Genomic DNA, 23,950 nt, shown 5'->3' with positions numbered 1-23,950 from the left:
TCACTTCAGTCATGTCCGACTCTGTGCGACCCCATAGACGGCAGCCCACCAGGCTCCCCCGTCCCTGGGATTCTCCAGGCAAGAACACTGGAGTGGGTTGCCATTTGCTTCTCCAATGCATGAAAGTGAAAAGTGAAAGTGAAGTCGCTCAGTCATGTCTGTACATTATATATATATATCTCCATTCATCTGTCAACGGACGTCTAGGTTTTTTCCATGTTTTGACTATTGTGTACAGTGCTGCTGTGTGCACTGGAGTGCACATATCTTTTCGAGTTTTCATCTTTTCTGGATATATTCCCAGCTGTAGGATTGCTGAATCATATGGTAACTATTTTTAGTTTTTGAAGGAGCTTTCGTACTTTTCTCCATAGTGGCTGTTCCACCAACAGTATAGGAACGTTCCCTTTTCTCCATCAGTGTCTGAAATCTTAGGCACTGCAGAATCCCGTATAAAGCTGTCTGCCCTCTCACAGCTGGTGCTCACAGTCTTCCCAACATACAGCTTCTTACTGTCAACTATTTCCCAGATTTCAAAGCCTCATTCCAACCCTATCTCTTTCAGTGAAACTCGCCTGACTTCCACAGCTACAAAGGATTCCTCTCTCTTTTGAATCTCAGTTGATGGTTTGATAGCTAATATTTATTGCCCCATCATTTTACCTCATCAATAAATATTTGTTAATGGAATGAGTATTCCCAAATGGATGGTATATTACTGGAGGTGTGTGTATAGTTCTTTATTTCACCAGAATAATGTGTCTGTTTGAAGGGGATGTGATTGATCTGATTTTCCCTATGGGGTTCACCATCTACATTCCAGAGATAAACCCATCACCCCTGGCTCAAGCCAGGGTGGTGGAAACAGTTTGGCCATTTTGGTATATCTGATAAGTGATAGTGATTCTTGGTTCTATCAAAGTGATTCTTTCTGAGAACATTCTTTGGGTTGTTATATAGAGGAACAAATCAGATCCATCTTATTCACAGTGATGCACTGTGAACCTCTCTGAGGAAAATGGATACCTATGTCTGTGTCCTGGCCATCTATCCCATTTTTCCCCTTTCTGAACTTTCCATTGACTTACTGAGTCCAGTGATTGGGGTCTGTTTGCTTCTGTTTTTCCATCTGAAGGATTCTACTAGAATCAATAATTTTATTAGGGATTGTATTAGAAGCAATTAGAATATCAAAAAGAGGACTACAATAGTTGACTGAAACATATCAAATCTCAGAGAATCCAGAAGCCCATTATGACACGGTAAATCCAGGGAATCACTCACTTGTCACATTTGAACCAACTCTTGGCTTTGGAAGTACATAACAAAGAGGAAAGAATCAAACGTTTGTCCTATCTTTCTAGTAGCAACTTTACTGCAGAAACCAAATGACTCCATTGAGAAGGGGAAGCTCTACTTTACAGAGGAGTCACTTTATAGGTCCAACTGAACTGATTTTTCAGGCAAGGATTATCGACTGTTGTAAAACCTCCATGCATGGGGCTTCCCTAGTGGTTCAATAGCTAAGATTCCAAACTCCCAGGGCAGGGGGCCCAGGTTCAATCTCCGGTCAGGAAATGAGCTCCCACATGTGGTAACTAAGACCTGGCACGGCGAAATAAATAAATAAAAATAAATAGTAGAGACATTTTTTTTAAGTTTTCATTGTTTAAAAAAACCTCTATGGATGGATGCTAGTGGTTATTCATATGGTATCAAAGTGGTAACATTTGGGTTATTTTCTGGTCACAAGAGATAAAAACACAGCTGATAATGGAGGGATCAGACTGCTCCCACCTTAAACTCATGGTCCTCTGTCCCATTCGATGACTAATGGTGAGATAATCCATTGTATGTGTCTTTTGATGTGGTACAATACAAAATATACCACATCAGGTATATTGTGCTCTAGCCAAAAATGTTTAACTCAAATCTAACCAAATGTTTTTGTTGTTGTTAGTCACTAGGTCATGTTCGACTCTTTTTCGATCCTGTGGACTGTAGACCACCAGGCTCCTCTGTCCATGGGGTTCTCCAGGCAAGAATACTGGAGTGGGTTGCCATTTTCTTCTCTAGGGAATCTTCCTAACCATGGATTGAACCTGAGTCTCCTGCATTGGTAAGCGGATTCTTTACTGCTGAGCCACCCGGGAAGCCCAACCAAATGCTTATATCTAACTTATTTACTGAAATATGGGGGCTACAGGAAGAAGCTAAACAACAATATGGGGAAAAAGCAAATTGTAAAGATAACACATTCTTTAGGACAGCTGGCCCAGGATCTTTAACAAATCAGTGTAATAAGAAAAAGGGAGGTTAAAAGAGAGTTGAAAAACATAACACTCAATATGGAACAGGTGGCTCTGGATTGGTTCCTGGTTTGTACAAACCAGCTATAAAGGACATTTTAGGTCAAATGAAGAAATTCAAATATTTTTAAAATTGTATTTATTTATTTCTATTGACTTTGCTGGGTCTTTGTCACTACTTGCAGTCTTTCTTTCTCTAGTTGCCATGAGTGGGGAGCTACACTCTAGTCGCGGTTCTTGGGCTTCTCATTGTGGTGGCTTCTCTTTTCTCAGAGTGTGGTCTTTAAGTGCTCAGGCTTCAGTAGCAGCGGCACACAGGTTTAGCTACCCTGTCACATGTGGCATCTTTCCAGACCAGGAATTGAACTATGTCCCCTGCATTGGCAGGCAGACTCTTAACCACTGGACCACCAGAGGAGTTCTAAATATGTTTTAAGTATTGGATAATATTAAGAGATCATCAATATTTTTAGATGTGAAATGTCATTTTGGCTATATAGGAAGATGTTCTTATTCTTTAGAAATTCATGCTGAAGCATTTAAGGTGGTATCAGGAATTTAAAACGGCAAATATTTATTTCTCACTCACACTGCATCATGATCCCGGTGGGTGGCCAGTCTTTTATCGCCTTCAGTCTGATGTGCAGGCTGAAGGAGCAGCCCTATCTAGGACTTTGCTGGTCTTTTTGTCAAACGAAAAGAAAGATGAAGGAACCACACTGTGATGTGTAAAAGGTAGGCTTCACTTGCACTCATGTTTTATTGGCCAAAGTATAATTTTTACGGGCAAGTCTAGCGTCAATGGGATAAGGAATTATAATTCCCCCACAGGGTGAGGGCAGTAGAATTACTTAGAAATCAGTGACAAATGGGGACAAAGCATCTCAGCCCTCAGTCATAACAGAATAGTTTCTCAGGGACCAAATTATAATGTTAAATCCAGATGTCAGAAAGCAAAAAAGGCTGAAAATAAATGAACTTAGCCTTCACCTCTGAAACTAGAAATTTTAAAATAAACCAAAGAAGACAGAAGGAAGGAATTAATAAAGATAAAGTAGATAGTATGAAATAGAACACCCAAAATAATAGCTTCAACCTCTAAGTTCTGAAAAGATCAAAACATAGAAAGCCTTTGGCAAGTATGCTCCAGAAAAGAAAGAAAGCAAAAAGACTCAATAACGTTCATTAGGAATAAAAACAGGATGCAGAGATTTTTTTTGTTGTTTTTTTAATTTTTAATGCTACATACAGCTTCCTTCCAGTGACTTCAAAAATCTAGACCGGGGGAATGACTTTCTAGAAAAATATAAATTACCAAACTTGACTAAATAAAGAGAAACCCTGAAATCATCAATAATAACATAAAAAAAAGTGAAAGGTCTGCCTTCAAAACAGAAAACAAGGGACTTCCATCGTGGTCCGGTGGCAAAGATTCCACCTTCCCAATGCAGGAGGTCCAGGTACAATCCCTGATCAGGGAACTAGATCTCACATGCCACATCTAAAGATTCCACATGCTGTGCTGCAATGAAGATCCGGCACAGCTAAACAAATGAATAAATATTTTTAAAAAAGAAAACAAATCCACATGGCCCATAAGGTTGAAAACTGTCATGACTTCAAGGAAATAAACCCTGTGTAATAGGAAATGTTCCTCCTCATACATGTGGTGTACTCAGTCATGTCCAACTCTTTGGGACCCCATGAACTGTAACCTGCCAGGCTCCTTTGTCCATGGGATTTCCCAGGCAAGAATACTGAAATGGGGTGCCATTTCTTTCTCCAGGGGATCTTCCCAACCCAGGGATCAAACCAGTGTCTCCTGAAACTTCTGCACTGGCAGGTGGATTCTTTACCACTGTGCCAACCTGTGAAGCTCATGTTCCATGGGTTAGTGAAAGGCGAAAAGCTTTCCAATAGCAGATTTTCACTTTTCAGTGAAAGGTACTGTAGAATCAATTTCTGGTCAATGAAAGAAGGGGAAAAAGAGGTATGTGCTTTGGGGAAAGGTTTTCTTCTCCAATAAAAAGAGTCAGATTTGTGAGGAAACCCTGCTCCCCGCCCCCTGCTTGGGGATGTGTCCCTGTGGAGCAGCTACAGCAGTGACCCCAAGGGAACACTCAGCTGACCCACTGAGAATGAGATGGGAAGAATTTGGATTCTCTATGATACTGTTGAGCACTGAACCAGCTCTGAGCCTTCCTTCACGAGAAAAATATACTCTCGTCATATAAACACTTTTATTTATTTGTTTATTGGAATGGCAGCTGAGAACACTCTATCAAACTTTTAAACAGCTCAAACACCCCTGATAATATCAGTGGTTTCAGAACCCAGAAAAAGTTTAAGAGTTTTGCAACTAATTTTGCATAGTCTTGCATAATCTTGAAAGTACAACTAAATACTTTCATATACCATTTCTGCAGAGAAATTTGTCTTTTAATCCTATAGTGCAGTTGGTCTATTGAACTGTTTCAATGATGAAATAGACACAGAAATCCTTTTCTTTTTTATTGTTGTTGCTGAGGTAGACTTAATTTATAATGTGTTAATTTCTGCTATACAACAAAGTGATTTAGTCATACATATAAATGTATACATTCTTTTTCATATTCTTTTCCATTATGGTTTATCACAAGATACTGAATATAGTTCCTTGTGCTATACAGCAGGACGTTGTTGTTTGCCTGAACTGTGGTGTTGGAGAAGACTCTTGAGAGTCCCTTGGACTGCAAGGAGATCCAACCAGTCCATTCTGAAGGAGATCAGTCCTGGGTGTTCACTGGAAGAACTGATGCTAAAGCTGAAACTCCAATACTTTGGCCACCTGATGACTCATTTGAAAAGACCCTGATGCTGGGAAAGATTGAGGGCAGGAGGAGAAGGGGATGACAGAGGATGAGATGGTTGGATGGCATCACTGACTCAATGGACATGGGTTTGGGTGAGCCCCAGGAGTTGGTGATGGACAGGGAGCCTGGTGTGCTGCAGTTCATGGGGTTGCAAAGAGTCGGACATGACTGAGTGACTGAACTGAACCCCAAATTCCCAGGCCATCCCCCTCCCGTCCTCCCCACCCCCACCACTTGGCAACCGCAAGTCTGTTCTCTGTATCTGTGAGTCTACAGAAACCATTGTCTTTAAGAAAGATGCTCCAAACAAATTCTTACCTGCAAAACTGAATCACATTTCATTTTTTCCTGCCAAGATACCTTAGAGAAAACACAGTATACTGAATCTTTTTTCCTCCTCTTTTTACCTAGTGAGGTGATTATGGAAGTTGTTATGACTATGATTCTTAATTCTTAAGCCTTTGATCTCTTGTAAAAAGTAAAATGGGATTTATGACCAGATGGCTGCTATTGAAATGGAGCAGGATCCTACGGTCCTTGCCCCACCCCACCCCAATGTCCTCAGCCTGCCTTTTGTCTGTGGGAAAATGTTAGCCAATGAATAAGTTTAGGAAGTGAGAAAATATAAAAACAAAAGAAAACAGTCAAAGGAGACCAAATAATAATAATGCAGTCATTAAGCATAGTTAAGGACCTTTAGTTCCTTCTGAAGGACAATAGATAATATTCTGAGCCATGTCCTGTGAGCTGTCTTATAGATACTGAAACCCCCACCAGGTGGAAGAAGCTAATTACACGATGACCAGACTGTAGCCATGACATAAGCTACCACAATTGCAAGAACTGGCCTCAAAGAGATGCAAACAAACTGACCCTGGAACTAAAGATTAACTGTAACTAAAACAACCAAAACGACACTGGTCAGACCATAGATGACCAATTCCAGGATGACTGTCAGAGCTGACCTTACTGTTTCTGCATGTAGCCCCCTCGCTCTGTCTTTAAACGTTCTTGCCCACTGACTGTCAGGGGAGGGGAGTCAGTGTTTGGACAGGCGTGGTCTGCCCCCGGCTCTACCTCCTACCTGTTGCCTGCATCCAAAATAAAGCAAACTTTCCTTTCCACCAACCTGGACCCTTTATTGCCTTTTAAGCGGGGAAGCACCCAGAGTACACTTTTGGTAACATTGTAATTGGTTCAGATTTTACTGAAATGTTTGCACTGTTTGTTGTCTATATCACACTGATAGTTAAGCTTCCTCCTGTTTACATTGTGAGGTGTTAGGTGTTCATCCAATTTTTGGTTGTTTGTTTTTTTTTCCCTAGCCCTTCTTGTTTGTGTTCCTGTCAGCTGATGTAATTCAATGCTACCAAGTTAAGAAGCTATTTTCAGTGCGATTCAGGACATTCAGAAAATGAAGAAGCTCTGGGACTTCCCTGGTGGTCTAGGGGTTAAGACTCTGCACTTCCACTGCAGGGAGCACAGATTCAATCCCTGGTCAGGGAAATACAATTTTTAAAAAATTAAAGCTAAGTAAAATATATGTCCCCAATTAAAAAACAATAAATAAAAAACACTCTTACACCTGTGTTAGGTGAATGATTCCGAGCCAAGGAGAGGTGAAATATATGCAGATAACTCAAGTGTAGGAGTTTAGGAGTCAAGGTCAGACAAATCTAGTTACTGGAGGGAACAGAGGGCAATTACAGAGGGCAATAACCTTCCTGTGAAACTGGGAGGGAAATGCAGTTATCAGGAACTCAGGGACAGAGCAAGGGTCAGTCAGGAACAAGCAGATGGGCAGATCTTGGTTACTAGAAATCCAGAAACCAAGGTCAAGGCAGTTGCAGGAAAGAGCAATACTAATCTAATCTGAGCCAATGAATTTCCAACAAGAGCTTGAGAGTTGGAAGCTTCTGGCCCACTGCATCATCCTTAGAATGAGATGCAACCCTGAGCCTGGAGGTGGGAGGTGGGAAGAATCAGGAGTCAAGGAAGAGTTCTAAGACAAGTTCATTATATTAAACTAATGAACTGCTCCCTCAGCACATGAGCTGCAGTCTGAAAAGGCTGACAAACTGCTTCTCTAAGAAGAGGACCTATTTACTTCCAGGATCTAAAGGGAGCTGACTTTGGAAAAAAAACTATGAAGACAATGTCTTGTGTTCAATGTGTGTAAACCCTCCTCCAACCCTCAAGTTAAGCACAGTCAAGGACCTGTAGTTCTTTCTCAAGGGCAATAGATAATATTCTGAACCATATCCTATGAGCTGTCTTATAAATACTGAAACCCAGAAATCAAAACACGTTCAGAAATCAAAACACATTCACTTCAGAAGGCTGGCCCATCCAAGAAGTCCAAAGTGCCCACGTGCTATCACCTAACTAAACCCCTCTTACAAACTTTGTAAGTAAGCACTTGGCCTTAACTTCCAAAGTAACTGAGAATCAGTTACTATTTGTTCATCTGGGGAACATAAAAAGAAGTTAATCTCTGCTGGGATTAGCGTGAGTGAATCCATCCCTCAAGAAGCCATGCTCTTGAAGGGGGATGTCCTGCAGAAGAAGAACATGGGGCAAAGGTGGGTACTGAAGCTTGGATCTAGTTTCCTCCTGGTCCGTGCACATTTGTCTTAGAACTAAGATCCTATCTTTCTAATGTTCTGTCATTTTATCTCTCAGCAACACCCACAGGACTTCCACTAATATATGTGTGTGTATGTGTTAGTGTGTGTGTGTGTGTGTGTGTGTTTGGTTGTGCTGGGTCTGCATTGCCGTGTGCAGATTTTCTCTAGTTGTAATGTATGGGCTTCTTGTTGCAGTGGCTTTTCTTGTTGTGGAGCACAGGCTCAGTAGTGGTGGCCCATGGGCCTAGTTGCTCCACGGCAGGTGGAATCTTCCCAGGCCAGGGATCAAACCCATGTCCCCCACTTTGGCAGACAGATTCTTAACCACTGGACCACCAGGGAAGTCCCCACTATAATATTTACTGAAGACACAGAGTCAAATCTTGGTGAGAATCAAAGGCCATCTTATTTTCTACTAGTTGGATCAGCAGGACTGCTGTTGTCCTTCTCTGCTTTTTCAGTTTGCCTTCTCATTTTCATTTCCTTTCCCACCTTCCAAGTTTACGTTAGGTGCACCTGCTCTCAAACAAAGGCATGGAAATAAATCTCAGAGTTTACACTAGGAGGATCAGAGCATCCTGTTAAACACCGAAACATGTCTTCCCCCTGGGAATGAAAACATAAATGAATCCTCAGGCACCACTGATTTAGTGAGCTGAGACAGCGAGAGAGAGCGAGCTGTGCTTAACACCAGCCCATGGCACAGCTGTCACCAGGGCCTTCTTCTTTTCATGATATCCTAGACATGTATCAGTTTCATTTGGTTATTTCACAGAGCTCTGTAAACAGGGCCAGTATAGCCAGAGCAGGGTTGAAAACATTTCAGTTGCACTTGTTTCTCATTTTCTGCATGTGTTTTCCCAAAGGCTGCTTTCTCAAAGGGAGGCTGGGGAGAGAACCTTTCTGTTTTCTCTCTTGCTGCTTCCTACACAGTCAATGGGAACATCAGAAATAATTAACAATTTTTAGTTTTGTCCCTTCCCATTTTGCTTAGGAACTCACATGCTAGAGAAATTGTTTTCTGATCTAACTCCACCTGGATTTGGGTGGTATTTGGGAACCTAAGTCAACCACTATAGGTTGTATCTACCCCTTCTCTCAAGTTAGGTAAGGGGTGTTGCCTTCCAAGAAGTGGAATGTGCTTATTTTTCCTTGGCCACTCAGAAAAGCAAAACTTTGTTTTAAATGTCACTATCAAATCACAGTATCATTATAAATCTTATATATAGAGGTGGATCACTTATATATCTTGACAATCATATAGCCTAAGGGTTCTTGACCCCGGCTTGGAGGAGTCTATTAACCCTCAAAGTGTGAATATACAGGTGGACATTGTGCCAGGTAGGCTATGTAGACAATGAGATGGCTATTTCTTTCTTTCTCAGAAATCTGAAAATGTAAGGAACAAGCCCCCCAAATATGGAGGCTCTTGGGAGATCAGTTTTCTTAGACTCATAATTTTTCCTCCAGTCTGAGCTCCAATCCTTGGTGCTTTCTTTTAAAAGAGGCCTGGAGATGGAGTCAAGAAGAGTGATGTCCAGATCTCACATATAGGGAGCCCTGAAGAAATGTTAAATGAATCAACGAATACAAGAATGACTCTAGGTTGAAATATTAGTTGTTGTTTTGGGGTTCTTTGTTGCTGTTGCTGTTTACTGGGTGGTTTGGTTGTGTGTGTGTGTGTTTTTTTTTTTTTTTTACCATACTGTGCAGCATGTGGGATCTTACTTCACCAACCAGGTATTGAACCAGGGGCCACCTGCAGTGGAAGTGCAGACCCCTAACCACTGAACTGCCAGGGAATTCCCTGAAATGTTAGTTTTTTAAGGCATTTAATTAAATAGAAGTCTGTAGAATTTATCTCCCCATTCCTCTTCCTAGTTCAGTTCAGTTCAGTTCAGTTGCTCAGTCATGTCTGACTCTTTGCGACCCCATGAATCGCAGCATGCCAGGCCTCCCTGTCCATCACCAACTCCCAGAGTTCACTCAACTCACATCCATCGAGTCGGTGATGCCATCCAGCCATCTCATCCTCTGTCATCCCCTTCTCCTCCTGCCCCCAATCCCTCCCAGCATCAGAGTCTTTTCCAATGAGTCAACTCTTCGCATGAGGTGGCCAAAGTATTGGAGTTTCAGCTTTAGCATCATTTCTTCCAAAAAACACCCAGGACTGATCTCCTTTAGGATGGACTGGTTGGATCTCCTTGCAGTCCAAGGGACTCTGGAGAGTCTTCTCCAACACCACAGTTCAAAAGCATCAATTCTTCGGTGCTCAGCTTTCTTCACAGTCCAACTCTCACATCCATACGTGACCACAGGAAAAACCATAGCCTTGACTAGCCGGACCTTTGTTGGCAAAGTAATGTCTCTGCTTTTGAATATGCTATCTAGGTTGGTCATAACTTTCCTTCCAAGGAGTAAGCGTCTTAATTTCATGGCTGCAATCACCATCTGCAGTGATTTTGGAGCCAAAAAAAACAAAGTCTGCCACTGTCACTATTCCAAATTTCTTAACAACGCAATTGAGAGGGATTGACCACGCCACCAGGTCAAGAATGGACCCTCCTGGGCTTCATCCAATCAGCATATTACAGCTCTCTCCCTGGCCTTCTCAGTTGGTTTAGGACAAACACAGTACCCAAGTCAGGGCGGTGCTGGGGGGTCAAGAAGACTATATTTGTGAGTTTTATTTAAGCTTTGAGGGTGGCTTTGAGGGTTCTCTCTTTTCTGCTGAGTTTATACCTGGAAATAAGTAGGCCCAGAAGCTTCTGGAAACTAATCCTAAGGTAATAGAACCAATGAATGGAAAGCAAGGATTTACTGATTTTATTTGAGCTCTGGGTCAAACTTTTCTCAAAGTTGGACTTTACACTAAGTTCATCTGCACATTTTCCTTATTGTTTAGGTCACATTGAACTTGCTTTCTGTTTCTTTCTGTGGAAAGATCATTAGCTGATATAAGCTTATGTGATTTACAGGAAGTTGAAACACAATATGCATTTATGGGGATTTCCTAACTCCCAAACTGTCATTTAACCAAAAGACCATTCTCCTCATAATATGCCCAATAAGGCAGAGTTATATACTTGTACACAATGCATGAGACATAATGAATTTGTGTAAAAGTAATTACCTATGGTAGCTATGGTCCTATCAGAAGTTGATTGCAATACAATAATTAAGAATCAAGGAACTTGAATGTCCATGGCCCTGGAGATATTACCAAGGCTCTTAGGAAATAGTGCTGCCTAAAGTGACATTTAAATCTTCCTTCATGTTCCTTAGTCATATTCTGCCATAAGGGTGGTGTCATCTGCATATCTGAAGTTATTGATATTTCTCCCAGCAATCTTGATTCCAGCTTGTGCTTCTTCCAGCCCAGCGTTTCTCATGATGTACTCTGCATAGAAGTTAAATAAGCAGGGTGATAATATACAGCCTTGACGTACTCCTTTTCCTATTTGGAACCAGTCTGCTGCTCCATGTTCAGTTCTAACTGTTGCTTCCGGACCTGCATACAGGTTTCTCAAGAGGCAAGTCAGCTGGTCTGGTATTCCCATCTCTTTCAGAATTTTCCACAGTTTATTGTGATCCACACAGTCAAAGGCTTTGGCATAGTTAATAAAGCAGAAATAGATGTTTTTCTGGAACTCTCTTCCTTTTTCCATGATCCTTCCTCTGTCTTTCCTAAAACCAGCTTGAACATCTGGAAGTTCATGGTTCATGTACTGTTGAAGCCTGGCTGGGAGAATTTTGAGCATTACTTTACTAGCGTGTGAGATGAGTGCAATTTGCAGTAGTTTGAGCATTCTTTGGCATTGCCTCTCTTTGGGATTGGAATGAAAACTGACCGTTTCCAGTCCTGTGGCCACTGCTGAGTTTTTCAAATTTGCTGGCATATTGAGTGTAGCACTTTTACAGCATCATCTTTCAAGATCTGAAATAGCTCAACCGGAATTCCATCACCTCCACTACCTTTGTTCATAGTGATGCTTTCTAAGGCCCACTTGACTTCACATTCCAGGATTTCTGGTTCTATGTTACTGATCACATCATTGTGATTATCTTGGTCATGAAGATCTTTTTTGTACAGTTCTTCCGTGTATTCTTGCCACTTCTTAATATCTTCTGCTTTTGTTAGGTCCGTACAATTTCTGTCCTTATTGAGCCCATCTTTACATGAAATGTTCCCTTGGTATCTCTAATTTTCTTGAAGAGATCTCTAGGCTTTCCCATTCTATTGTTTTCCTCTATTTCTTTGCATTGATCACTGAGAAAGGCTTTCTTATCTCTCCTTCCTATTCTTTGGAACTCTGCATTCAGATGCTTATATCTTTCCTTTTCTCCTTTGCTTTTCACTTCTCTTCTTTTCATAGCTATTCGTAAGGCCTCCTCAGACAGCCATTTTGCCTTTTTTGCATTTCTTTTTCTTGGAGATGGTCTTGCTCCCTGTCTCCTGTATAATGTCAGGAACCTCCATCCATTGTTCATCAGGCACTCTGTCTATCAGACCTAATCCTTAAATCTATTTCTCACTTCTACTGTATAATTGTTAGGGATTTGATTTAAGGCCATATTAGAATGGTCCAGTGGTTTTCCGCACTTTCTTCAATTTAAGTCTGAATTTGGCAATAAGGAGTTCATGATCTGAGCCACAGTCAGCTCCCGGTCTTGTTTTTGCTGACTGTATAGAGCAGATCTCCATCTTTGGCTGCAAAGAATGCAATCAATCTGATTTCGATGTTGGCCATCTGGTGATGTCCATGTATAGAGTCTTCTCTTGTGTTGTTGGAAGAGGGTGTTTGCTATGACCAGTGCGTTCTCTTGGCAAAACTCTATTAGCCTTACCCTGCTTCATTCTGTACTCCAAGGCCAAATTTGCCTGTTACTCCAGGTGTTTCTTGACTTCCTACTTTTGCGTTCCAGTCCCATATAATGAAAAGGAGAAGGAAATGGCAACCCACTCCAGTGTTCTTGCCTGGAGAATCCCAGGGATGGGGGAGCCTGGTGGGCTGCCGTCTTTGAGGTCGCACAGATTCGGACACGACTGAAGCGACTTAGCAGCATAATGAAAAGGACATCTTTTTTGGGTGTTAGTTCTAAAAGGTCCTGTAGGTCTTCATAGAAGCAATCAGAAATAAACTGTCAGGTATAGGATGACATACTCAGAAGGATGTTTGATTAGGGAATCAAATACCTCAAATTTGGTAGGAGATTACAGTTTTATTTAAAAAAAAAACCTGGGCCTAAATTTTGAGTTTCAGATTATTAATACTATCAAGGTTTACTGAAAAACAGTAACGTATAAGACATTGTTCTTAAGTCTGCTCTGCCCTTGTACAAGGAAATTTTTCCTGGCCTCTCTTTGGTGAGAGTTCTTCATGATAGCCATAAATAGAAAAATTATAGAAATAGAAATAGCCATAAATAGAAAAATGTGTGTATCTGAAATTAAAAAATTTAAAAAAAAAAAAAAAAAAAAAAAAAAAAAAAAAAAAAATTATAGGGTATACTACTTTAGCATATTACATGTCCAAGGGGCCTAAATATTTAATAGATGGCTTCACGTGACATCCTTTTAGTTTGAAATTTGAATTAAATTAGTAAGTTTCTTTGTAAGAGACATATAACACAAAAGTAAACCCAAATCCACAGGAGATTGATGGCTTACTCTTTCTATGACTAAAAATTGTTTTGTGTTTTTAACAGAGCTCTGTGGGGTTTACATTTTTTAATTAAGTAGAAAAATCAATACAAAAAACTAAATGTATAGTTTATGTGTGCTAAGTCATCTTCAGTCGTGTCTGACTCTGTGGCCCTATGAACTGCAGCCTGCCAGGCTCCTCTGTCCATGGGATTCTCCAGGCAAGAATACTGGATTGGGTAGCCATTCCCTTCCCCAGGGGATCTTCCCTACCCATGGATTGAACCCAGATCTCCTGCATTACACTGTGTCTCAACTGGTAAAGAATCCGCCTGCAGTGCAGGAGGCCTGGATTCAATTCCTGGGTTGGGACGATCCCCTGGAGAAGGGATTCCCACTCCAGTATTCTGGCCTAGAGAATTCCATGGACTATATAGTCCGTGGAGTTGCAAAGAGTCGGACACAACTGAGCATCTTTCACTTTCACTTTCTCCTGAATTAAAGGCAGATTCTTTACTGTCTGAGCCACCTGGGAAGCCCAGAAAAAAGCAAACCTATACGTAAACTAGACAATCAACAAGGACCTACTCTATGGCACAGGGAACTCTACTTGAAATTCTGTAGTAACCTATATAGGAAAAGAATCTGAAAAAGAGTGGATATATGAATATGTATAACTGAAGCTCTTTTCGGTACACCTGAAACTAACACATTGCAAATCAACTATACCCCAATATAAAAGAAAAATTAAATTAAAAAAGAAAAACTAAATCCATGTCACTAGCCCTGTGCCACTAGAAAGGATACTCAAACACTGAGATTATATAATCATATTTTCAAACCCTCCAAGAACTGCTCAAAATAATACTGTCTTTTAGTTTGCTTTATATTTGGAAGAGTTTTCTGCTGGTTTTAATTGATTTCCATTTAACAAAAGAAGCACGTCTTCACCATATGACTAAACTTGTTTAGGAACTTAATGCCAGTCTTTGTGGCCATGGAGTATACTTTCTGCTTGAAGATATTCTTCTCCCTTCAAAACCAGTTGCTCTCCTAGCCTGCTTACAGTTGTTATTTTAGGCCTATATATGTGTGTGTATGTGTATATGTATATACATGTGTATGTATACACATATACTTGTCCTTGTTATAGATAAAATAGCTTCTCAAATTTACCTAAGGTTACTAATTAGAATACAATAATATTATCTTATGTTCCCATAACTCTGTTTCCCATTGGTTCAGCTTTTCAAATTAAAAAAAGTTCTTTTGAAAACATTACATCTATACCTTCTTCTGGTTATTTTTCAACTAAGTGAATCAGAAGAATGTGCATCAAAAAATTGCCTATCCTTTGCCCCCATTTAAAAAAAAACCCCAAACATTCTATTCTGGAAACTTTCAAGGATATACAAAGTAAACAAAGCATAATGAACTTCATGTACCCATCATCCAGTTTCAAAAAACATCAGTATTCTGCCATTGTTTCACATGCAACTTCACCTACTCCTGTTAATTTGTATAGCCAAATTATTAATTAAATAATCTTTCACATTGAGTTGGTCATTTGAATTTATATTTCATTTAGTAAATAACCTTGTTAGACCATATCATACACTGTTTTATAAGACATCGAACACCGTGTATGATAGTATTAGAAATTATTACCCAACAGCCTTCCCCCACCATTTACAGAGCAATTTCTGGGCTCATGGTTTACGAAAGCACTGGTTCATTTAATTCAAGATAATCAACAATTCGAGATCTGCCCTTTAACCTGCAAAGGAAGTAGAGATGCCGTTTGTTAAAGGATTAGTAAAAGCATTCAAAATTAGAATCAATGTGTGGAAAAGAACATTTTCTGTGAAGAGGAATATGTATTCATGACTGTGTTTCTCAGATACAATAAAACGCCAACACAATTATAGCTGTCGCTTGTGGGAAAGAAAGGACTTTTATTAAGAAAGGAAATCTTAATATCTATTCTCTGAAGGACAATGGTCTTTCAGTGATTTAGTACCACAGTCCTAGTTACAACACTAAGTTATAAATAAGACGCTGTTTTAAGAACTGGAATACTTTTTTCTGTATACATAATTGTAAAATTCAGAAATAAATGAAGAGTTTTAGCAAAGTAAAAAAATTGAGAGCCAAAATATCTTGCTTGTGCCCAATAGAAACTAGTAAATGAATTCTGCTGACTGGAGAGCAGACTGAGCCAGTGGTCCACAACTATTTCTTCCCCATTCTGCCTCATCCAGCTTTGCGAAGTTTCCCCAGAGCTTTGTCATCATTCACCGTGGAGGCGGTAATTGGGTGGTGGAGGAGAGACGGACACTGAATCACTCTTGTCTGATACTTTAAAAAAAAATCAATTTATTTATTTTGGCTGTGCTAGGTCTTCTTTGCCGTGCGGGCTTTTCTCTAGTTGTGAAGAGCAGGAGCTGCTCTCGAGTTGCAGTGCATATGCTTCTCATTGCAGTGGCTTCTCTTCTTGTGGAGCACAGGGTCCAGGCACACGGACTTCAGCAGTTGCAGCGTGTGGGCTCATTAGTTGTGGTGCACAGGCCTGGCTGCCTGTGGATCAAACCAGCGTCCCCTGAACCGCTCGGTCGCTTAGTCATGTCCAACTGTTTGCAACCCCATGGACTATAGCCCGCCAGATTCCTCTGTACATGGAAAATTCCAGGCAAGGATACTGGAGTGGGTTGCCATTTACTACTCCAACTTGGCCACCCTGACTGCCACTGGGCCATCCTGACTACCACTGTAACACCAGGGAAATCCAAAATAACTTTGCTTTCACAAGGGAGACTTAAGTATGGTAAAGTAAATCTAGAGGGAATAATACTGCAATTAAATTTGATATTTCATCTGCTCGTACCTGGTGGGCCAATATCCCCCAATACACTTAGCATATTCTCTTCCAAGTAATGCTCAAGAATCATGTATCAGAGAAACAAATAGTTGCTGTGTTTTGAATTAGGATGTAAACTTTTCCCCAACTGAAATCGGTTAGATTAGTTATTACACTAAGCTAGCCATGAATTTTGAAAACACTTACTGAATTATATTTTTATTTACCTAATTGGAAAAGCATTATGTACGAAAAGCATATTAATGACCATTAAAAATATACAAACTACCAATCTCTGGCAGCGTTCAATATCTTTGAAACGCTGTTTCATAATGTTCTTGTTTACCGTGTTTCTGTTTGCGCCAGGTTATTTCCCGAAGTGTGCTTGTTAACACACACACAGTATCAATAAAGCAGATGGTTTTATATTTTATTTCAAACAGACTCTGCATCTTTACTGTTGCCCAAACTAGAAAGCCTGCTACCAACTCCACCAATATTTTAGCTGTCCTCTAATTCGTAGTTCGATTTTAAATGAGACAAAAATACTTAACTACTTCCATTCCTCAGTTCCTTTTCAACCTTATTTAGGAACTGTAGAGATGCATTCTAGTTTGCTTGCACAATATTTTGCTATTTCTAATACCATTTTCATGCCAAACTTTACAGAAGTCTTCTACAACTCTTTTGCTGTCATTGGTTCGACAAAATAACTGGATTTGGTCATAATTATAAATTTAGCTTTCCTAAGCACAGGGGGAAATCACTTTATAATAAGATATTCTTCTATCCCTTTTCCATTTGTGAAAGACATAATTCCTTGCTTTGATAAACAAAGTGAGGAAACAAGAGAAATACCAGAATTTTGTTATCCATTTACTCCTTTAATGCATTTGCAAGCTGTTTAAACTCTCTGATGGACTATAATGCATCATTTCAAACAATAAGGTGTGTGCTACATTCCTTCATTCATAATTTTTATTTGCTGATAAAACAGAGGCGGTGCTCTATTTCTGTTCTCTAAAAACAAAACAAAACAAACCCCCACCTCCTGCCCAAACTTCCACTTAAATTTTTTCACGCTGTCCCAGGTCTCAGAGCACGGCACTCTTCAGCTCCACCTCGTGTAGGAAAACAACGACTGCACCCTCAGCGCTGGCCAAAGGGAGCAACCGTGCAGTGGAAAAGATGAAAAGTCAGGAACATTATCTAGGCATCAACCCTAAACGAAGAATTGATTTCCTGTACAGCCTGAGTGTTTGAGAAAAAGCAGATCTTAACAGCTGATAGGAACTTCAGGAAAACATATGTATTGGTTTCACTGATAAATTCAATTAAAGCTGGAGAAAACTATACTGAACTTACTTAACACTGGCAAACTTTGGATGAAATCCCCATTGACCTAAGATTCCTAGTTGACTCCTTCAAAAGAGCCAAGTCAGGGCGTTCTCCGAGCAGCGGTATGTAGTACATCAAACACCTTCACGAAAAACTTCAGCGGACTATCTTTTAAGTCACGTCACAGAGCCCAGAGGAGAACGCCTGGAAACGGTTTGCGGAGAGAGGGGTGAGGTCCCCTTCTCGGTGAAGGCGACTTAGCTGACTGGAGTAGTTTCCGCGCTCTCCTCGTCCCGCGCCGCAGCAGGCAAAGAAGCGAGGGGACCCCGGGTCCCGGTCGCCCGCAGCATCTCCCCAGAGTCCTCCTTCTGAGAAACCTGTGGGTCAGGGACGCTCATCTTTTGCTTGTCATTATAAACCTGCTTCTTATTAAGCTCTCATGACTTTTTTTTTTTTTAAGTTGCTTTGCACAGTTTTCGCTCCCTCCGGCCAGGGATAAGGGAACTCAGAGCGTCCCGGAGCCCTGCCGGGTACCGCGGGGAGGGGCGGGAGTGGGGGCGGGGCAAGGGCGGGGCGTCTTCGCCGCGTCCGGCTGCGCCCAGCCGCGGGCGGGAGGCGGTGGCGGCGGTGGCGGCGGGGCCTGAACAGCGCGGGGATTGGCTGCGGAGGGCGGAGACGTCAGGCTCCCGCGGCCGGAGCGGCGGCCCCGGCTCGGCGCGGCGCAGCGCAGTCTGCTTGAGCGCTCACCGCAGCGAGAAGGTTTCCTCTGCCGTCGCGCCTTCCGCCGCCGCCGCCGGGCTTCGCCGCTAGTGCCGGGACGCGCCTCCGGGCTCCTCGCCGCTTCCACCCCCGCGGCCGCCGCTCCTCTCGCCGTCGGCACACACACCATGACGAAGACAGACAAGAAGTCCTTCAACCAGAGCCTGGCCGAGTGGAAGCTCTTCATCTACAACCGGACAACCGGAGAGTTCCTGGGGCGCACCGCCAAGAGCTGGGGTGAGCGGGCGACGGTTGGGCACCCGGGCCGGCCGCGGTCTGGGGGGACGCCGGGTGGGGTCGGGTGGGAAGGGAAGGCGGGAGGCGGCTCCCCGCGTGGGGGCCCCAGGAGCCACCGCCGCCCGCAGCGGTCTTCGTCTTGGCCGCCAGACTGGAACGCGAGCGGCAGCGGCGGCAGAGGAGTAGCGTGGCCCCATTCATTTCTCGCGGGGCTGGCGGGCGGGCTTGGCGGCGGGGCCCGCTGGCAGCCCCCGCCGGGCCGCGTCGGTTCCTTCCTCCCGGCCGGGAGCGGGCGCACGTGCTGCCGGGGCCTGAGGCGCCGGAAGCCGGGGACCGCTGCCCGGAGCCCGGAGCGCGTGGGGGCCGAGCGCCCGGCCTCCTTTGTACGGAGCGCGCCGGCCCCGAGAGGCCCTGGCGGAGGCGGCCGGCGGCGCCGAGCGGTTCGGGGAAGCTAGACCCTGCCCCACGCCCGGGGAGAGGAAATTTCCACTCCCGCCGCTATCTTGTGACTCGTCCACGCTGCCACCCCAGCCGGTCGGAAGAGTGTGAACTAGTGTTCAGTGTGTGGGCTGCACGACTGTGTTAAGCACACAAGTACACGATACCCGAAAATGCAGTTGAATTTGTCCAGTGAAAAGACCCTTAAAAAGGTTGCTTCCTTCCTAATTCCTTTTTAGTGACACAGGTTTTCTTCCTTACCAACGTACTTTATTAGGGGAAAGTAAATTCGGTCTGAAAGTCACGGTTTGTTTTTTTGTTTGTTTTTACCCTGTGCCTTCAAAACGTGTGATGGTTGTATTTGCTAGCAGTTTTCCTCTGCATGGGTTCTTTGTTTTAAAAGAAATATTTAAACCATCCGCCAGTGTGGTGCTGCTTTCGAGTGCCTCTTTTTTTTGGAAAAACTGTTAACGTCTGAATAAGGACTCGTGCTCCCCCCGACTAGCGCTTCCCTCCTTTAAACTTAAGTAAACCAATTTTTTTTCTTTTGAAAAATATTTTGTTAGTTGGTCATGACAGACTTTTCTGCGTGAGAGTATTTCTAGACTGGAGAACTATTTGAGCACGACACTTTGAAAAGAAGCATCAAGAGAGTGAATTAGCTTTGACTTAGGAAATAAACTGTTGCTGCTACTTGAAATCGGCTCTTCTAGAATAGAAAGGCGGCTTAAAGCCCTATTACAAGTTGCAAGGGGGCCTTGGAGGGTTTTTTTTTTTTTAGCCCAAACCCTGCTTCAGAGATGAGGAAAATGAGCCCCAGAGAGGTTGTGATTTTGTTTGTGTAAAATTATATATTCCACAGAACCAAGAAAAGAACCCAGTTGTCCTTTAATCCTAGTCCAGCGGTTGTATTATTTTACAGATGCCTTGCCTTACTGCATGGTAATCACGATTTTTATTCAAATGGCTGTCTATGGGGAACCCACTAGTGTGATGAGGAAATAGATCTTGCATTTAGAATTAAGTGGAGGGGGGGCTGTAAACAGTTATTTTTGTTTTTAGAGTGTACTTTTTGCTGAAGAAATATTTGAGTGGTGAAGAGGGATGAATTTGTGTAGACTACCTTTCTCAGTTCCAGTACTAAGTGTCTTCGCTTTGTTAGAATGACATTTTTTTTTTTTTTGAATGACGTTTCTTAATGCAGGGTGTGCTCTTTAACCTTTGTATTACATGCTGTTGGGATAGAGATTTTATTTGGTATCAGAGAATGGGATTATGTAAGGGCAGTGGAAGGAGTACAGGTGAAGTTGGCATTAGCTTTAGAAGAATGAAGGCAATACTCTTTATTTTCAAAATGGAAATTGTCAGCAAAGAGTAAATTTCTGCATTTATTGTAATAATAGTAAGGCAACACTGAATGGGATAAATAGGTGAGAACTGTCCATAATCCTATCCCAGCAGGCATAAGGACACTCCAAGGAGATGTTGGGGAGTGGTGCCTGTAGGCAGGAATCAGCGCTGTGTACCCTCAAGCATGGGGTCCACCTGGAGAAAGCGTATCCTCTGGCCTTTCTTTATCAGAAAGGTAGTGTATGAGTGAGTTGCCTGATCTCATTACCCCTGTTAGACACTCAGTAGTGCCGACTCTTTGCAACCCCATGTAGTGGAGCCCATTGGGCTCCTCTGTCCATGGAATTCTCCAGGCAAGGATACCAGAGTGGGTAGCCATTCCTTTCTCCAGGGGATCTTCCCAACTGGAGAAGTCCACTATCCACTTCCCAGTGGAGAAGTGGACTATAGTCCACACTATGTATTTCAGTACATGTGTGGGCAGACTTAATGCATATAATGTTATTAATTTTTTAACAGATCATACAGTAAATTATGCTTTATAATCTTTTGAGTATATTGTGGGCCTCTTCCTGTGTTATTAAATAAAGATTTATATCATTTTTAATAGCTGTTCCATTGTATAGTTACATGTTTGTTTTTTTTAGTTTAACATGTATGTTATGTATACATGGGAGATACCTATGGTAATAGAAGTAATTCTTCATTTTTTTTAAACTAGTGCATATTTTATGTACTGGGCCCTCCTCCCCCCATTCCTTTATCCTTGTGCATTTTTGTAAATTGATTTCCTTGAAATATGTTTCTACTGGTGGAATTTCTGGGTTGCGGATAATCTGTGTACCTTTTATATTCTGAAAGTGTGTTATAGTTTTTTTTCTTTTTAAACCTCATTTGTGCAGATGTTTTGTTTTGCTTTTGAAATTAATGAGGGAGGGGATTATTACATCTTTTTTTGACCTGGGTAGATTTGCTGGGCTGCTGGCATATAGAGACAACCTTTCTCTACCTCAAGGGTTCTGTAAAGACATTCATTTAAGATGTTTTCTGATTTTATCTTTTACATTCAAGTCTTCAGCACATTTGTCCCAAGTGAGGTTCCTTTCTAAGTGCACTGTATATTAATATTTAAGAAGCAGTCTTGCCCTTTACATTTGGGATAAAGTGAAAATACCTCATGATCCATGTCATTGCCGTCTTTAAAACAGCTGTGTGAGGATTTTGACTAGGTTCTTATATATTTGGCTAATGTGTTTCACTTGGTTTCAGCAGTTTCAGAATGTTTATATACATGTACTTTATTCCATTTTCACGGCTTTCTAATGTATACCGTGTAGGTGATCAAAGTGTTCCTAAGAGCTGATATGCAGGCTGAACGTAAGGGCAAGTCAGGAATAGTGAAAGTATTAGTCGCTCAGTTGTGTCCAGCTCTTTGCGAGCCCATGGACTGTAGACCACCAGACTCCTCTGTCCATGGAATTCTACAGGCAAGAACACTGGAGTGAGTGACCATTCTCTTCTCCAAGGGATCTTCCCCAACCAGGGATGGAACCTGGATCTCCTGCATTGCAAGCAGATTCTTTACCATCTGAGCTACCAGGGAAACCCATGACATGATGTCATTTAATGACATCTGCCTGTAGGCTTCTTTGGCCTTCGTTATCTTAAGGTTATCTCTCAGTAGATGCTTTAATGATAATCTTAAACTCAAGGTACTGATTCCAAGCAGGATCAGGATTCTGGACTGAAACTACTAACATCTACATTTTGTTCATATGCTTCTCTTTCATTGTAGGCCCACGAATTGCAGTTTTTTTCGATCACCTGCTCCCATTCTGGGTCATGCCTCAGTAAATGCTCTGCTTTGGAGATCAGGCTCCATCCCAGTCTTGTGTATTTGACTGTAAGGGAGAAGGCAAGTGTGTTTATTTTCCCAGTTTTGTAAGGTATTCTTTCTCTGGTGGAATGTTGTATCAAAGAAACTTTACAAAAATTTGCACTGTTGGAAAAGTAACAGGCCTTGCCTTACCCTGTGGGCTGACTGTAAATGAAGGTCAAGTGGTGGGTGTGGCAGCAGCAACTGCTGAGGCTAACTGAGCCATCACCTGGCAGGAGGCAGCACTTCCTGGGTTGATGGAGGGAGGGGGAAGTGTGTGTATTGTAGTCCAGATACCTGTAATAATAGTGTGGTGCGGAGAAGGCCCTGGCACCCCACTCCAGTACTCTTGCCTGGAAACTCCCATGGATGGAGGAGCCTGGTAGGCTGCAGTCCATGGGGTCGCTAAGAGTCGGGCACGACTGAGCGACTTGACTTTCACTTCACTTTCATGCATTGGAGAAGGAAATGGCAACCCACTCCAGTGTTCTTGCCTGGAGAATCCCAGGGAAGGGGGAGCCTGGTGGGCTGCAGTCTATGGGGTCGCACAGAGTCAGACATGACTGAAGCGACTTAGCAGCAGCAGCAGCAGCAGCCTGTGCGGTCACTAAGTCGTGTCTGAGTCTGCGATCCCAAGGACTGTAGCCCACCAGGCTATGTGATGACAATAGTATGTGCTTTACTGTGTTACAGAGCAGCCTCCCCTCACCCCCAAAATAATTTGATTTCTTTGAAATTGACTTTGAATTTGCAGCTTTAGAATTAGTTGTATTAAAAGCAGCTAAAAAAAATCCTTCTGTCCTTAGTAACATCTTCACTGTGGTGTATCATCATATTTAAAGACCATTTAACGCTTTTATTTTCCAAGCAATTTTATTACAGTGTGCCAAAGTACTTGGCAGGACAACTGTATGAAAAGGGGGAAAAAAGTCACGTGTACAATAATTTTTAAAAGTGAAGGTTACTCTTGGGGGATATCTATTCCCCTTCCCCTTTATAGACTTCTAACGTTTCCATTAAGATGAAGCCTCTACTAAGCTAGCATTTTTTAAAAAGAAATTGTGTCATAAAAGAACAAAATTTACTTTGGAAGATAAATTCATTATTTTCTAATTAGGCATTCATTACATTGATTTTGAAGTAAAATCTGTCATTTTTGACTACATAGAATAACCATTGTTAACATTTTCTTATGTATAAAGTTTTTTCAAATGTATAAATAAGTGAAAATGTACAGTTAGCTACCTGGTTTTATCACTTAAAATTTAAGGGGAGTGTTTTTTATTCCTCTACCTCTTTCTTAGAGGTTGATGTGTTGGGGGTATCTTGGCACTTTCTATCACCTCTGTGGGGACCATCCACACACACTGCTAGAACTTAGGTTTCTGGTGACTTTAGGTATCGTTTCTGTGTTGGGGCTTACAAACTGCATTTCTGGTCCCTAAGGCTTTTTGCATTCTTATAACCTGTCGGAATCTTTAAAGATGGCCTGTCGAAAATCTTTATGGGCTGTTTCACAGCCACCTCTTCATGTAAATCTCTGTTGCCCTCCGACTCCTTAGCATCACGTGCAGACTATTTGCAGACTTGGCATATTTCTCTCTTGTCATCTACTGTTCTACGTAGTTCTCTCCCATCACTTTTGGGCCTGTTTCCTAGATTC

At 42.1% G+C, this 23,950-nt stretch overlaps 1 protein-coding gene across 1 annotated transcript in view; it reads left to right on the top strand.

Moving 5' to 3' along the window:
* Window positions 1–18,289: 18,289 nt before the first annotated feature.
* Window positions 18,290–23,950, top strand: part of ATP1B3 (ATPase Na+/K+ transporting subunit beta 3) — a 36,474-nt gene continuing 30,813 nt past the window's right edge. Inside the window, exon 1 of the mRNA XM_070375173.1 lies at window positions 18,290–18,623. Within this exon, the coding sequence (XP_070231274.1) occupies window positions 18,515–18,623 (109 nt within the window). The 5' untranslated portion in view covers window positions 18,290–18,514. The remainder of the gene's footprint in view (window positions 18,624–23,950) is intronic.

This window comes from Bos mutus, chromosome 1 (genome assembly GCF_027580195.1).
Source record: "Bos mutus isolate GX-2022 chromosome 1, NWIPB_WYAK_1.1, whole genome shotgun sequence".
NCBI classification, from domain to species: Eukaryota; Metazoa; Chordata; class Mammalia; order Artiodactyla; family Bovidae; genus Bos; species Bos mutus.
This window is presented reverse-complemented; position numbering and strand designations above follow the sequence as displayed.